Source organism: Populus alba, chromosome 2 (genome assembly GCF_005239225.2).
Source record: "Populus alba chromosome 2, ASM523922v2, whole genome shotgun sequence".
NCBI lineage: Eukaryota > Viridiplantae > Streptophyta > Magnoliopsida > Malpighiales > Salicaceae > Populus > Populus alba.
The window spans coordinates 15285454-15300444 of NC_133285.1; the positions used below are offsets into that span (position 1 = coordinate 15285454).

The 14991-nt window shown below is 32.4% G+C and overlaps 2 protein-coding genes across 4 annotated transcripts; one reads left to right on the top strand and one right to left on the bottom strand.

Annotated features, from left to right (window-relative positions):
• Nucleotides 1-4520: 4520 nt before the first annotated feature.
• LOC118049888 (uncharacterized) lies at nt 4521-7606 on the top strand. 3 transcript variants are annotated; one of them, XM_035060048.2, is made up of 5 exons: nt 4521-4943; nt 5043-5146; nt 5635-5732; nt 6458-6539; nt 7160-7606. In XM_035060048.2, the coding sequence occupies exons 1-5, from the start codon at nt 4733-4735 to the stop codon at nt 7187-7189; spliced, it is 525 nt and encodes a 174-aa protein (XP_034915939.1). In that variant the 5' UTR covers nt 4521-4732; the 3' UTR covers nt 7190-7606. The 3 variants fall into 3 exon arrangements, with proteins under 3 accessions (XP_034915939.1, XP_034915937.1, XP_034915938.1); XM_035060046.2 differs by lacking the exon at nt 6458-6539 and having other exon boundaries at nt 4642-4943; XM_035060047.2 differs by lacking the exon at nt 6458-6539 and having other exon boundaries at nt 4653-4943; nt 5046-5146.
• A 2015-nt stretch (nt 7607-9621) lies between these two features.
• On the bottom strand, nt 9622-12856 carry LOC118049887 (cyclin-dependent kinase inhibitor 3). Its single transcript, XM_035060045.2, has 3 exons — nt 12248-12856; nt 10273-10473; nt 9622-10113 (listed from the first exon to the last, which is right to left on the bottom strand). Exons 1-3 carry the CDS (start codon nt 12646-12648, stop codon nt 10044-10046), a joined length of 672 nt encoding a protein of 223 aa, XP_034915936.1. The 5' UTR covers nt 12649-12856; the 3' UTR covers nt 9622-10043.
• Between the last annotated feature and the right edge of the window lie 2135 nt (nt 12857-14991).

A 14991-nucleotide genomic window follows, 5' to 3' on the forward strand; every position in this document is an offset into this window, starting at 1 on the left:
TTAAAAAAATATTTTTTTATTTAAAAGTATATGAAAATATTTTTATATTTTTTATATCAATGTATTAAAATAATCTAAAAAAACACTAGAAATTATCAATTTGTAGTTTTTCAAATAAAAAATCCTTTTAAAATTCACCAAAAAAATAAAAGCCCACACTCACACATCAAGATCAGTCTCCTCTCCATTTCGTCTCTTTTGTTCTTGAGAAAGCAAGCAATGGAATTGCCGAAAGGGATAAAGGATACACAAAATTATAGTTGCAAGACCCGAACTGAGAGTTAGTCTAACTTAAAGCTAGGGTAGTAGGTGGAGGGGTTCTTTTTGGTTTTTTTTTTTTTTTTTAAAAAATAAAACCGAAAACAACTTTGTTTTGATTAAAAAAATTGAGTTATTTTACTAATTACATTCAATCGAGATTTTATAGTAATAAATCATCGAAATTCACCCATCAAACCGACCTTAAACCAATAAATTATTGGATTAACTCATTAAATGAAACCGAGTTTTATAAATCAGCTTGAAATTAAGAAAAAAAAAAAAAAAAAAACAATGCTGGTGCGGCTATGATCATTTTACATGATTGCCCACCCACCCGCTAGTGGGTCATTTTGGGCTATTATAAGTGGGTCTACTGGGCCCCATCCTATATAATTGCATTCATAGGATATCATTTGATATGAATATATCCCCCCACCACCACCGCCACCACCACCCGTATGCGGATAGGAACAAAAGCCTTTTTCGAGCTTCAAGTCAAAGTGCTCGAGCCAAGCCATATGAGGCGTGCATGGTCAATTGGTCATCCAGACATGAGCATGCATCTGAGGGCAGAAAAGAATCCCTCAAAAGTTTGGGATCGCTTGTCATATATTCCATGTGTTCTTAATGCATTTTAAAGCTTTTTTCAAAGACAAGAGATCCCATGAAGTCATTGCATTCAAAGATTTAAGCTCCAAGCAAAGACAAGAGATCCCACAAAGTCGTTGCATTCAAAGATCTCCAAGTTTGAAGCAAAGACAAGAAATCCCATGAAAGGAGAGATCAAAAGAGTTGTAATAGTTGTTTTTCAAAGTGTTTTTTATTTAAAAATATATTGCAATAACTTTTTTTATTTTTTAAAAAATTATTTTTTTATATCAGCATGTCAAAATAATCTGAAAACATAAAAAAAATTAATTTAAAGTAAAGATCAAATTAAAAAAATTTATTTTTTTCAAAAATATTTTTGAAACACAAAATCAAACAAGCCCGAAAACTTATTATATAATATAGCTACAAGTCATTACCGACCATGGTATTTGACTAATGTGTTACATGTTCCCTGGTAACACCAATAATATATATAGCTATAAGAAAAGTTATCCTTGTTTTACTTACATAGTCATATCTCCTCTCTTTTGTTTTTTAGGGTATGATTCATAATCATATCCTTAATTCACGCTAATTGCATCACGATTGGGTTTTAAAAATGTTTATCAGTTTCTTATTGAGCACAAATAACATTGATTTAGACCATCCAACTTTATAGTTGAATTCTATACATGAAAATCATTAAATTAATACATGTGTGTGTGCATATATATATACTTGCTACACATTTTCTACTACAATAAACAAACGAGGTTTTATATGATCTTGTTTACCATAAGTTTTTTTTTTAATTGAGATAATCTTAAATATTTTTAATAAGAAAATCAAATTTCTTTTATAATAAATTAGGATTACTATATAATAAGGAGAATATCAATGTGCCAATGTTTTAATAAAATCAAAATTAAGTGAGATTAACAATTATAGAATAATAATATCATATTTTTCATAATTGTTAGATGCAATATAAATCCATGATCCAGGTAAAAAAAATATATTTCATAATTATAAGACTCGTCCTAATCCAAAGCTTGAGTTGCTAGTTGGGCATGCTAGTAAATGCATTAACCTAAGTTTATTGGATTTTTTAATAAAATAAAATTATTTTTGACAATTTAAAAAAAAAACTAAAATTACATGTTCTAGAAAAAAAAACCTTAAAAAATCCTTGATGATTCTTCCTTGAGTTTTGACTAGTTGCCAAGTCTGAACCGAGTTTAACTTGGTTAATTTCCTGAATAATTCAAAAGCAAACTTATCCTGGTCCAAGCCTTCAATTAATGGATCATCAAAATTGACCTGTTAAACAAGGTTAAGTTTAACATCTATATTATTCCACGTGACTGAAAATTCATGATAAACCTAGGCCTTGTTTGTTTTATGAAAAGTTTGACTTGGTTTTCAAGAAAGTATTTTTTTTTTATCTGAACAAATAACACTTTTATAAGTTTTAAGAAATTCAAAAATATCTTGTTATTTGTTGATTATATCAAATTTGGTTATTAATTTTTATTGTTATATACTTTGCTTTGAATTTCTTATTTTTTTCAATTTTCATTGTTTGGAACTTGATTTAATTTAATTTTTATATCAACTTTGGTCTTTATTTTTTTTATCATTTGTTTTCTTCTTATCCTTTTCTTAATTGTAATTTTTTATCTATAAGATCCAGTCCCAATTTCTTATTGCTATTTATTTTACTTGAATTAATTTATGAAATTGATTTTTTTTTCAAATTTTTTTATTTTTTCACTTGCAGATTCGTTCTCCATTCTTTTTATTATTATTTATTTTATTTGAAATAACTTATGAAACTATATTATTTTTTTCAATTCAATCCTTCTTTAACTTTTTTATATGTCAAATTTGGGTTCCATTCTTTCAATAAACTTGAAGAAAAAAAAATCAACAAGTTATTTTTCAATTTATTTTCTATAACACATTCAAATATTCAAAAATATTTTCTACTAATTTCTAACTACCCTATCAAACATAAAAAGTAATTTACTTTCAGAAATCCACTTAATTATTTATTTATTTAAAAAAAAAAAAAAAAACACTCGATAACAACCAACCAGGCCTCGTGATAAATTAGACAAGGCGTGAGCAGAGTGGTTCATCTGGCGCATGACTTGGACATGGATGAGGTGCGTGGGGACGGAAGAGGAGGAGAAATGAGTTGAAGTCCCGTCTTCATCGGTCCATCGCACGCGACATGTTCTCATGATTTCACGGATAAGACGCTTTAGTAAAAGGGCATCCTATGTCTTTCTTCATTTTCCTCACATGTTAAGTTTCTATCATGTCTTTTATTTCTTCATTTTCTTTCACAAAAGCTTTTCGTAGTTCACAAGCAACTAATCAAGTTCCTCCCCATTATATCAATTGTTTTTTAAAAGTAATTTTTACGAAAATAATAAACAATTTAAAAACATAAAAAAACTAATTTAAATTTTTACATAAACACTTTCCAATCATGAAAATTAAGTTAGGTCATTCGAAAGTGTGGTGATTTTTTGTTTTTGACTGTTTTTAAAAAACATGTTCGATGTGAAAAAAATATTTAAATAATATATTTTTAGTGTTTTATCATAATTTTGATATATTAATATATAAAATAACATTTTTCAAAAACTTATTTTACGTGATTTAAAAAAAAAAAAAAACAAGAATAAGCATCAATCTACAAGAACTCGAAAAGTTTCAACTATTACAGAATAATAAGTTTAGAAAGATGCTATTCCTAGACTTACCATGTTAATCAATCGAATATACCTTTGTATAATAATAATAAAAATAATAATTTCATTAAGGTGGTAATAAAACATTTAATACATGTATTAGTCATATGATTAACGAGTTTTCGACTTAAACATGCTGAATTAAAAATCAGAATTAGTATAAAATAACTCGTAGTATTTTTAAGCTTTTTATGTTATAATTGAAGAACCCAAGAGATATGGTAAATTATTGCAGCATCCCATGCAATCCTTAAAACAATAAAATAGAGAAGGATTTCTTCTCTAGATGATGAGATTTGCCCATTGAAATTTTGTTTGCCAGCAACAATTCTTCTATCCAAAATTTATCCTATTAAATACAACATACAATACGATAATACATCCTTAAATTCATCAGGAGGAGGAGGAGGAGGTGGAGGAGGAGGAGAGTTTCGGTTATCAAGTCACAAATCTCCTATCATTATCACCGAAACAAAGTAAAAAACTTGTACAGATGACAGGCTATGTCTGATTAAACATAAATGTATGTCAACTGTAAAGTGACTCAGGTCGTTTGTCGGTGGTTCATCGGACATGAAACTTTATAGTAAGGCTTGCATATGGCGGAGCAAAGGGGTAAGGAAGCTGGAACTAGCGATTCAGATCAGGGGCACGAGCCCCTCCTCCCTTGCCTGGATGCTCCTTGACAAATGATGTATTTTGGGGGCTCTCTGTGTCAATATTATAATGGAGACCATGTACAAGCCTACCCGACCCGAGTAGGTTTGGGCCAGGTAGAGTGGTTTTCGTGGTTACAAGACCCGCTCTAGAATCTATCGAGTCAACGGGTTAACTTAAATATTTTACTAGATCAGTCAGATTTTTTTTAACTCGAATTAATTTAGATATTCTATCCGAAGTTAACTTATCGGTTCGATCCAAGTTTACAGCCATGCAACAGGGCCATTGACTCCACCTCATCTCGGACTTGATCCAGCTAAAGCAGGCTTAAATGGGCTGGATAGGCATGATCAGTGCTGGGCCTCAGAAATGCTTGGTACATTACACGGAACGCAACATGGCAACCAGAAAAGAAAACAGGGGACAGGAGAAGAGAATCATAGTTTGAAGTCCCAACGATGGACTGGTCCTCGTGGCTTCTACGCAGTGTTTCAAGAAGTGGTGATGATAGCGAAAACAGCCAAAACCCAAATCAACAGATACCAAAACCAGCAGGAGGAGGAGGAGGAGAAGGAGGAGGGGAGGAGGAACAGCTAGGAGTCACGCAGCAATTGATCGATCATGTAAAGTCCTTCACAATTGACACTTTCAAGAATTTCCCACTCCGAGGTAAAAAAAAAACATGTGTTGTTAATGTTACTACTTCTAGTTCCATGTTGGGTTTTCTTTTGCTTATGTTTTCTTGTTGTCTTTGTATTTTGGTGCTAGAAGATGAGGCAACTCCTTCTTCAACGACAACATCGTCCAATGTTCAAAGGGATCTCTCTGAATGGCAGGAGCGACATGCTACACTTGTTCTTTCCAAAGCCAAGGTTTGCTTTTCTCTCCTTTTTTTTTTATGAAACCACTTTCTTGCTTGTGATTGTTGGGATCTGTGAAAGTGAAACAACGTTTGCTTCTGCCTCCTTAGGACTTGAAAGGGAACTTCATTCAATTAAGAAACCGTTGATTCTAAACCCTTTTCATTGTGGTAGATATAACAAAAAAAAATGGACATTGTTTATTAAACTATAGAACAGGAAGGACATAACTGCAAGAAGACTACTTTTGATGTGGAGGGACCAGATTTTAGAATGAATGAGGGGGTATGCTTTGTCTGTAAACAATTGAATGGGTGAGGGGTTAGAACTGAAATCCACATTTGCATTTGGGGGGGCTATCATGATTGTTTTAGAAATTACCTTTAAATTAGAATGCAAGGTTTTAAAGAATGATGATGGATGCTTGAAGTGGTTTTTCTTTTTTCCTACAACTTTTCTTTTCAAGTGCTTTAGATAGGTTTTTTCGTCTTATTTTCTAGGAGCTTTCGCATCTGAGATTTATGCTTTGCCCTCGTCACTTGAAGGAGAGACAGTTTTGGATGATATATTTTATGCTCGTCAAGAGTCATGTGGCTGAGTAAGTCTTACAACTTTTCAGTAGTTTCATGCAAAATCTTAGGTTTATTGCTGCGTGAATTGAAAGAAATGATGCTTTAATATTATTTCCTTTGAGTGGCCAATTCTTGTTGAACCATAAGAGAGAGAAAAGAAGCATTTGGGTGCTGATATCATCTTGTTCCTCTACAAAGTAACAGGTTTTGAGTAAACTCAGAACAACTTGCCTTGAATGTTCTCTTGTTCACTTACTGTTTGTTGAAAAGCTAAAGCTCAAAGCTCATGCATTTGTTGGTTTCTGTTTTGACTGCGTTCCATAAAACATGAGCTGACTGATGTTTATTCTTCTTAGGCAAATTATCTCTAGCAAACTGAAAAACATTGCTTGAAGATAGATAGACTGGCAGAAAATTTTACTTTGAGGCACTGTGCTCAGTCTATGATAAAAGAAATAACAGAGTAAATTCCCACTTGAAATCTGAAAAAAAAAAATGTAGACTTTTTAATTTATTGTAGATTCTCGTGTTCATATAGACATAGACATGCTAAACTCTGAAATTATTGGTTGTTGATTTGCTTATTATGCAGAAATGTGAATGGCCTGCGTATTGCACAATTATACGTAGACATGTGAATAGGGTGTGGTGAAATAAATGTCATTTATATAGGCTTTGGGTTCTCTGCTTTAGTGTAATTTAGTCTGTTGACCCGAGTGAAATTGTTTTATCTTGTGCTTGAATATTTCAGAAAATCTTTAGTGGAGATGGAACATATTCAGGTCTACTTACCTAAACAACAGGGTGAAAATAAAAGCACAACAATATTAGCAGTAAGTTAAGGATAGGTCACTACTGTGTTTTTTTTTTTAAAAAAAAGATTTTATTACAAAAAAGAAGATGCATAATTACAAGAGAATCAAATCAATGAAGCTTTTGAATCAGGCTGATATCTTAAGCATTTGCAATAGTATAATACAACATACTTCTGTTGTAGATGATCAGAATTCAGAGAAGAATTAAAAGATAGAAATTATAAATTGCAGTGCTTAAATTTTTCCATGAATTAATAGGTTTTATCTGCACATGAATGGTATTTGGGATATAGGTTTAGTTGAGTGAGTTGATACAAAAGGTCAGAGTGGGCTATAATATATATATTTATTTTATGGCCTATAAGCTAGTAGTCGATCCATTTTCATCCTTTAGTTTTCCTAACAAGATATTTAGATCTACATATTTCACCAACACATTCAAATTACCTCAGCTTAATTGTATGTGTTAGTTTTTGTTTTTTTCCTTAACAATGCATTTATGATTGTTGCAGTCAAGAATTAAAATGATTAACAAACTTTTGTGATTACAAATATGGCTTCAATTGCATGAACCCCCCCCCCCCTCACACACACACACACACACACACACAATTTGACTTCTGGTATAACGTTATCAGATACGAGCTGCATGCCATACGACTGGCTAAGCTTAAAAGGATGGCAATAGAGAATGAAGAACCTTCAAATACGATTGGATTTGAAGTTGAAATGGCAGAAACAAAGCAATCAGCGAATTTAGCTCCTCCAACTTCATGAGATCACCATTTACTTACTCTCTGAGGTGGAAGAACAAATGATGCAGGTACTTGTCTAATTTAGCTAGAAAGTAGTCGATACATTTTTCTTCTGAAATATTGTTGAAGTTGCTTGTTGCTGGGGATGATATGTGAGTTGGTTTTGTTTTGGTAGTCAGACTGGTATTCACTAGTGGCTTTCCCATTTATTTAAAGCAATTGATAGTTAATAGAAGGGATCTAGTGAAGATTATCAGATGTTGAGAGAAGTATTAGAATTCTAGAGAGGTATTCACTGGGGATGAAACACAGTGGTTTGAGATTTTTTTTTTTTTAAATATAGCTTGAATTGACCAAACAGTTAATGTAAAAAAAAGGTCAATTCTCGAGTTGGATTGTATATTCAAGCTCATTTTTTAAAAAATAATTTTATTTTAAATTTTATTTTTATTGAAATTTATATGAGAATCATGAAAACTAATCATTATTTTTTGGGTACAGCCTTACAAGAAAGTGAAATTTAACATATTAACAAATATACACTCATTGTTTATAATAATTATAATTATATATGAAAACACCAAATCTTTATTGAAATATTTGATTTGATAAAAGTATCTAACTTTTTCAAGAGAAATCACCCGTATTAAAAGGGTTTTACAAGCGAATCTCGATATTGTGTCCTAATTATTATTTTTTAAAAAAGAAACTTTCATGTGCTATGTGTTTTTCTTAAAAGAAGTACTATATTCATAGCTAAACTAATCAACTAATCACAAGATATTGGCAAAGTGATCTCAATCTAAATTGCTACATCTTAATTGCAATAATCTTTTCTAAAATTATATAATATATATATATATATATATATATAAAGCAAAAATCCACAGCAATCAAGACTTGTAGTCCATCTTGAATTGGCATCATTACTACCATAGGAAAAGCATCTTAATGATGTCAAAAAGGGCCAGTCTTGGGTGGCATTTCCTCTTGTCGAAGCAAGAGCATCTTCTTGCAGGCCACAACCTCCGGTCTGGTCTGGTCTTCAACAGGTAGTTCTATTAAAATAAATGTGAAGAGCAAATGCTTGAAGAAAGTGAGAAGACATCATCAAATCTATGTTGAACATGCAGCAGCCGGTGAGGTAACCTTTGCAGAATCCGTACATGGTCCCATGTCGACAGGGCTCGACTCCACCAGGGGCTCTGCATTCATGCATGCAATAAAATGCCCACTTGACAGCCTGAATAAGTTTCCCGCCACAGGTTTCCGGGGATGATGGTGGCTGTGATTTTAAAACATTTTTTAAATACGAAAACAAATGATAAAAGTCAAAAAAATCAGGCAGGAAAAGGGGAAAACCCCACTGTCAAGAGGAACCTGAAGTTAGAAGTAGGATTCTGCAGAACAATCCAAGAGGGCATCACCATCACTGTTGATTTTAAACCCAAATGTCCAAACACAATGGGACCGGGTAACTACTATCACCATCATCACCTCTGAGCTGATGGAATAAAATAGAAATTCTTGAAAATATTTATTAAAAAAAAAAAAGAATGAAAGGGAGATGACTGGAGATGATCTTATGCAGCCCATAATGTGGAAAACATGGTTTTCAAGACGAATGATGTTAGCTCTAAAGAGATAATAAATGTCTTTTTCATTTCCAGTTTTTTTCGATGAGAAATTGGAAAATGGGAGTGTTTATTGAAATATAAAAATATTTTTTTCACGGAAAAGTAAAAAATACATTGAAATTATAACTATTTAAAAAAAATCAAAACCATAATTTATACAAGTAATATTCTCATTGTAAGATATTGATTTTATTTTATCCAAACTAAAGGTTATTGTAAAAAATATATATTGTTATATTAAAAAAAGTTATACTGGATTTTTATAATAAAAATTAAATTTATAACATTAATCAGATATGAAAATGTAAAAAAAATAATTAATCTTTTACATACTTGTATATAAAAGAAAAAAAATATATTTGTTCATGTCTTTTTCTAAAAAAATGGCGATAAACTTGTAAAAAGAAAACTATACAAAAACCTCTAAAATGTGTTTCTGTACAAATTTTTACGAGGAAATATTAATGTCCATGTTTGGCCAATGAACCAGACAGTATTTGTACAATTTAACCAGCCAGTCCAAATTCACTTTGAACAACAACACCACCACCACCACCACCACCACCACCACGAGCACATCTCGTATGCGGCCAAGGCAAGTAGGGTACAAACAATCTTATCTTCAGATTTAGAGAGACGAGACATCCCCATCAGAACCTAAATTCAAGTGCAGGGCACAAGACACCAAACAGTAGAAAAAGACAATCATGGAAAAAGTGGAGTCCATTTATTCCCTAAGAAATTCATAGTTCATCCCCATGTATAGACACAAGTGAAATTTGAAGAGGATGCAGACGAGAAGGATGACCTAGCAACTAAACACTACCTCCTAAAAGTTACAATGGCTAAAAGACTAATCCCTAAACTACCTATCCTCCTCTCAAATGAGTCCCAAGCCTTTTCCAGGATTCCAATCTGATGTTAATCTGTAACTCACCAGCTCTGTTGTGTTACAGATCTTTGAGTTGAACATCTTCCATGGCTTCCATTCACTTAGCATGAGCTTGCAAGGGAGATAGATGATGAGGTTATATAAAGCAAGACGATGCAAGTCACTTCTTTCGGAATCCTTCGTGTGAAAATGACAAACAAGATGGAGGAAACAGAAGCACAGATGTTGAGGATACCACTCAAGGGATTACTCGGACCCATTCATAGCGCCCAGATAGCGGCAGATCATTCACGATATCAAAGTTGTACCTGCAAAATTCAATGAGACAGTTGCCTCAGCTAATTGAAGATACAATCAAGATGAAACAATCTGTACTTCAAACTTTTTTTCTTTTTTCTTTTCTTGTTCACGTCAAACATGCATAACTGTGAGCATACTCTTGAATAGAAGAGTTAAAGCCAGCATACTTCTCAATAAATAGTCTCTGCTGTTGCTGTTCTACACCAGCAAAAAACTCATCCATTTCACATGTTGTCGGGATATTTCTCTGCGTGTTCAAGAGTCTCTGGCTGCCCGCAGTTGAGCTTCTCTGTCTTGTGGTTGAACCCGGGTTTGCTATGGTTTCTGAGTCCCTTATCAAGCTACATGGTGTGCTTTCCCTGGTGCACCTGCTTAAATAAAAATCATGGCATTAGAAGTGTTTCATTCAGAGGGGTGATTTTCATCACTCGAGCTACTTATCCAGGTCCCAGAAATGGTTCCACAAAATTCCAATAGTCGAAACATTTTTAAGACAGCAAACTGAAGTGTACTAAACTCAAATGTAGTACCAGAAACCCTATTATTGGTCGTGTGAAAAAATTATACAAACTATAGCAACAATACAGGAAAACTTTGAAACTTTTTGTCACCTACTGATAGCCCTAAGAGTACCCGCATAAATGCATCGGCTCGTACCCAGGCCCCACAAATAGGATACATCACCATCCCCTTGCATGCTAACACAAGTGAGTTAGAGGAGTTATTGTTACCAGTATTGCAAAAAATAAATTTATTATCATTATGGTTTCAGATGCCAGATTTTCTGAAAGCTATATGGCAAGGCGGCTAAAAGAACAAATAATAGAAAAATGATCAAAATGAAATTCAAATACAAAAAACAGCAAATTTGTTTGCTTCAAGAACCATGCAGTGAAAAACCAGATCTCTACCAAGTCACCTTGTCATGGATCTGTACGCTTGATGGCCCCCAAAAATGGCAATTGTCCAAGAAAGGTAGAGATTCGTGAACTTGATATAGCTCACTGGGCTATTAATTAAAAGATGATTCACAAATACTGATATTTAAGGGAAATTGAGATGATAAACCATAAATATCCCTCTTCATCTTTTAATGGAAACCATGGAAATCAATGGGGAGCAGGAAACCAATTTCCTATATACAAAGAAGGGCAACTTCTAGCAATAATAACTCCGGTGATGGGTACCCATCTTGCAGAAAGGAAACCTGTTTTACATTAAAAAGAAGACCTCTCTCACAATTCACGGACACCACTAGTCTTTTTGTGAAAACAATCTCACACACTAGCAATAATGTTAATGCATCACATGAAGGTGAAAACACACGGAAACAAATTAAAACAGCAAACCCCCACTAAAGAAATAATTTACATTTGCATTTCCTCTTCAAAAAACAATAAGTAGACACCCATATCAGAAAATACACTAACAACCAATGTTTCAGAGTTCACTACAGTTTATTTTTGCATGTTGCAGCAGCAATCAAGTTCCTTGTGAAAGGATAGTGAAGTAAATTTGTCCATTACATATTGAAATAAATTTAGAAAGGGAACTGGGGAAAAAAAATGAAAGCTTTCAAAATAGAAAATCCTTCCTCGGAGTTAGGCATGCATGTTTGCCATACAGAAGTGTCAGTTTTGAATAAAAACAAGGAAAAAGAACGTTTAAAAGACCTTTCTTATGCAAGCTAGAGAAATAGTACAGCTGGTAAAAGAGTCTTTTGGCACTTGAATTTTTTTTAGCATTTCCTAACTCCCCCTTTGAGCAAAATACTGAACAAAAACACTGAAAAACAAGGGGAGGAATAAGGACTCACTTCGAGGATGAAAAAGAAAAATCACAAAAGAACCTAAAAAATTAGTTCAAAATATCCTTTTAGAGGGAAACCAAGAAGGGATGCAAGAAAATATCAAAATACCCATCAAGATTTCTCTTTTTTTTCACTTTTAAGCAAAGAAACATAGCTATAAACAAGAAGCGTAGACCTAGAAGATGAACCAAGTGGTCCTAAATTTTTACAAGAACAAACACACACAACATATTAGGCAGATTTTTGTTTCTTTGAAAACCAAAGAGAGCACCATTCAACAGAGCTACACTGAAACAACATACCAAGCAAGAGAACAGCATTGATAGGAGTACCTTTCGAAATCGAAACAGTTGTCTCCAGAAGAAGCCTCTTTTAAACTTCCAGAATCCTCTGTTTCACATTTGAAACCCAACTTTCCAGTGCCCTTTTCATCGCAACCACCAGTAGTGCTGGAAGAATTCACTCTCAGCCTAGAAGCCCCCTTGCAGCTGAAAGTGTCCTTCTCCTTGGTGGTGTTCCTTTTGGTTTCAGCATTGAAGAGTGGCGCTGGTTTTTCAAGGCGGCGGCTCCTTAGCTGGAGGTAACAGGTGGAGGTAGCATCTAGGTTAGAAGAAACAGGAGACTGGAGTAGCTGTAAAGCATGGGTTTTGGCTCTTGTACGGACACCAGAGGTTACTTCCATGACAGCAACAACATCGCTTGTGATTTTGGATTTCTTCATGTACTTGCCCATTGTTCTGAGTTTGAATTAGTTATGACACTGTTTCCTTAACAAAGTTTAGAGGACATGGGACAGACTGTCCTGAGCTGAGAGACAGGCAAGCAGAGAGGGAGAGGGGAGACGAGAGGAGAGGGGAGGAGAGGGGATCAGTTTCTTTTTTGTAATGTAAAAGGGGGGAGAGGGGTAGGGTTGGGGAAAGTATCGGCTTGCTTTATTTCCTTCTCCCTCCCGTGATATTTGTTTTTGATAATCTTTTGTCCTTTATAGCGTCATCTCATTTATTTTTTTCATGCAGTATCACATCCTTCCGTGTTTCGCCGCTTTTTCTTAAGAAGATAAAAACTTTTACATGAAAATTTAAAGTTTAAATTAAAAAACTTATGCAACAATCAAGTTAAATAAATTGGTGATTGAGTAAATAATAAAAAGATCATTAATAACGAAAAAAATAATAAAAATATAAAAATATATGAAAATATTTATTCTTGTAATATGGAATATTTACCTGAATATATTTACTAAATTTATTTATTAAAACAAATCTTTTTATTAAATCAAAACTTTATTCAAAAAAATTTTGCAATACTCATGGTCCAAGTTATGAGATCATAATAGACTAATAAAATATAAACCAAAGATGACCACCAATCCAATTTTTTATTAAAAAAAAATGTTAACAGATGAAATCAAAAAAGAAAATGAGCCAGGAAAAATATCAACCAGCATTGATTTTTTAAACTTATGATCCAAGTTATTAGATTGGCAGCACCATATATTAAAAAACTACAAAGTTCAATCTCAAACAAATCAAATATTGAAAGATAAAATAAGAAAAAAAAACAATTATGCAAAAGGATCTAAAAAATAAAAAAACATAAAAAAAGCAAGGGTGGAAATTGAAATAAAAAAAAGTAAATTAGAGAGCAGCAACAGAAAAATCAATTAAAGGGTTAAGTGAAAAGAAAAAAAAATACTTTAAAAGGAAAAAACAAATCAAAAGAGTAAGGACCAAATTGGAAAAAAATAATACACCATAAAATTTGATTAATTGATAAAAGTTGAAAGCCAATAAAACTTTAATAATAGGGCTAGGAAAAAAATTATAAATCAAAAGAATAAGAACCGAATTTTTTAAAAAAAATATGACAAGTTATCATTAAAAAAATAGATTGAAAACTAACAAAACTTTTATAAAAAAGCAAAGAAAAAATTAAAAAAACAAAAGAATAAGGAAAGAGACTAAAATACAAAAAATAAAAAAGGACAAGGTTTATATGACATTACTGTAATCAAAGAACTAAATTGAAAATAAATAATTTTTTTATAAAAGGACCAAGAAAAAAAATCATAAATAAAACAAATAAAAACCAAAATCAAAACTCCAAAAAAAAAAAAGAAGGCCAACATGCACTCTTTAGGGTGGAATAAGAAAAAAAAATGGAGGGGGGGATAGGGGATACATGCAATATATAACTTATTAAACACGGTCATACGCATTATTTAAAAAGAATGAGATGACGCTTCAAAAAAACACAACAAAGCAATAAATTTTGCCATCGAATGATGTTGTTTTAAAAGCACGATCGCCTCCCCTATGTGATGCGTGAGGCCCATGTTCATGTAGTTTTTTAATTTAAAAATTAATTATTAAAAGCTAGAAGTCCAAAAAAACCCTTTGTAAGTTATGGAATTAAAAAAAAACATGTAAGAAGATGAGGTTGCCCCTTAACACTTGCCTTGATTTTTCAAAGCCTAAGGGCAAAAATATCTTTTTAATATTCCATAAAAAAATGAAAAATACAAAAATATCTCTAGTCAATGGTTATGTTATTTTTAAATCTAGAGGTAAATCAATAATTTAAACGTGCAAGAAAAGTTGGAAATACAAAAAAATAACCCATGACGGTCTTTTAATGACCAATTAACCATTTGAAATCACTGAATTACCCTCCTCAAAACCAAAACACTCCAAATTTTCTTTGAATGATAAAATCATAATTTAACTGCCACGACTAATAGTTTTTTTTGTGCCAATGTTCTCTATTGTGTTTAGCCTACGCCCTTTATTGTTTATGTTAATAGTTGTTGAATCAACCTGGTTTAGAATATTAGTTATCAAGTAGACCAATTTACATGTTAGTGGTCAACCTGTATCCAGTGCTTGGTCCGAAGATAATGTTGTTCTATGATTAAAAAAAAAAAAAAGAAAGGAAAGAAGAAGAAGAAGTTTACTTGGTTCATTTTTGTTAGGTTTGATTAAATCAATTAAATTTAAATTGAGAATTCGGGGGTAATCCAAGTTTAGTAACCATGTTAATGAGATTTACTAAATGATAAAAATAAAAATTATTTCCA

Coding starts and splice junctions, on each gene's coding strand:
- LOC118049888 (XM_035060046.2), top strand. CDS start 4,733: ATGGACTGGTCCTCGTGGCTTCTACGCAGTGTTTCAAGAAGTGGTGAT. Junction 5,147..5,634: donor TTGTTCTTTCCAAAGCCAAG/GTTTGCTTTTCT, acceptor CTTATTTTCTAG/GAGCTTTCGCATCTGAGATT. Junction 5,733..7,159: donor GTCAAGAGTCATGTGGCTGA/GTAAGTCTTACA, acceptor TAACGTTATCAG/ATACGAGCTGCATGCCATAC.
- LOC118049887 (XM_035060045.2), bottom strand. CDS start 12,648: ATGGGCAAGTACATGAAGAAATCCAAAATCACAAGCGATGTTGTTGCT. Junction 10,474..12,247: donor AACTGTTTCGATTTCGAAAG/GTACTCCTATCA, acceptor TTATTTAAGCAG/GTGCACCAGGGAAAGCACAC. Junction 10,114..10,272: donor CAGAGACTATTTATTGAGAA/GTATGCTGGCTT, acceptor TGAATTTTGCAG/GTACAACTTTGATATCGTGA.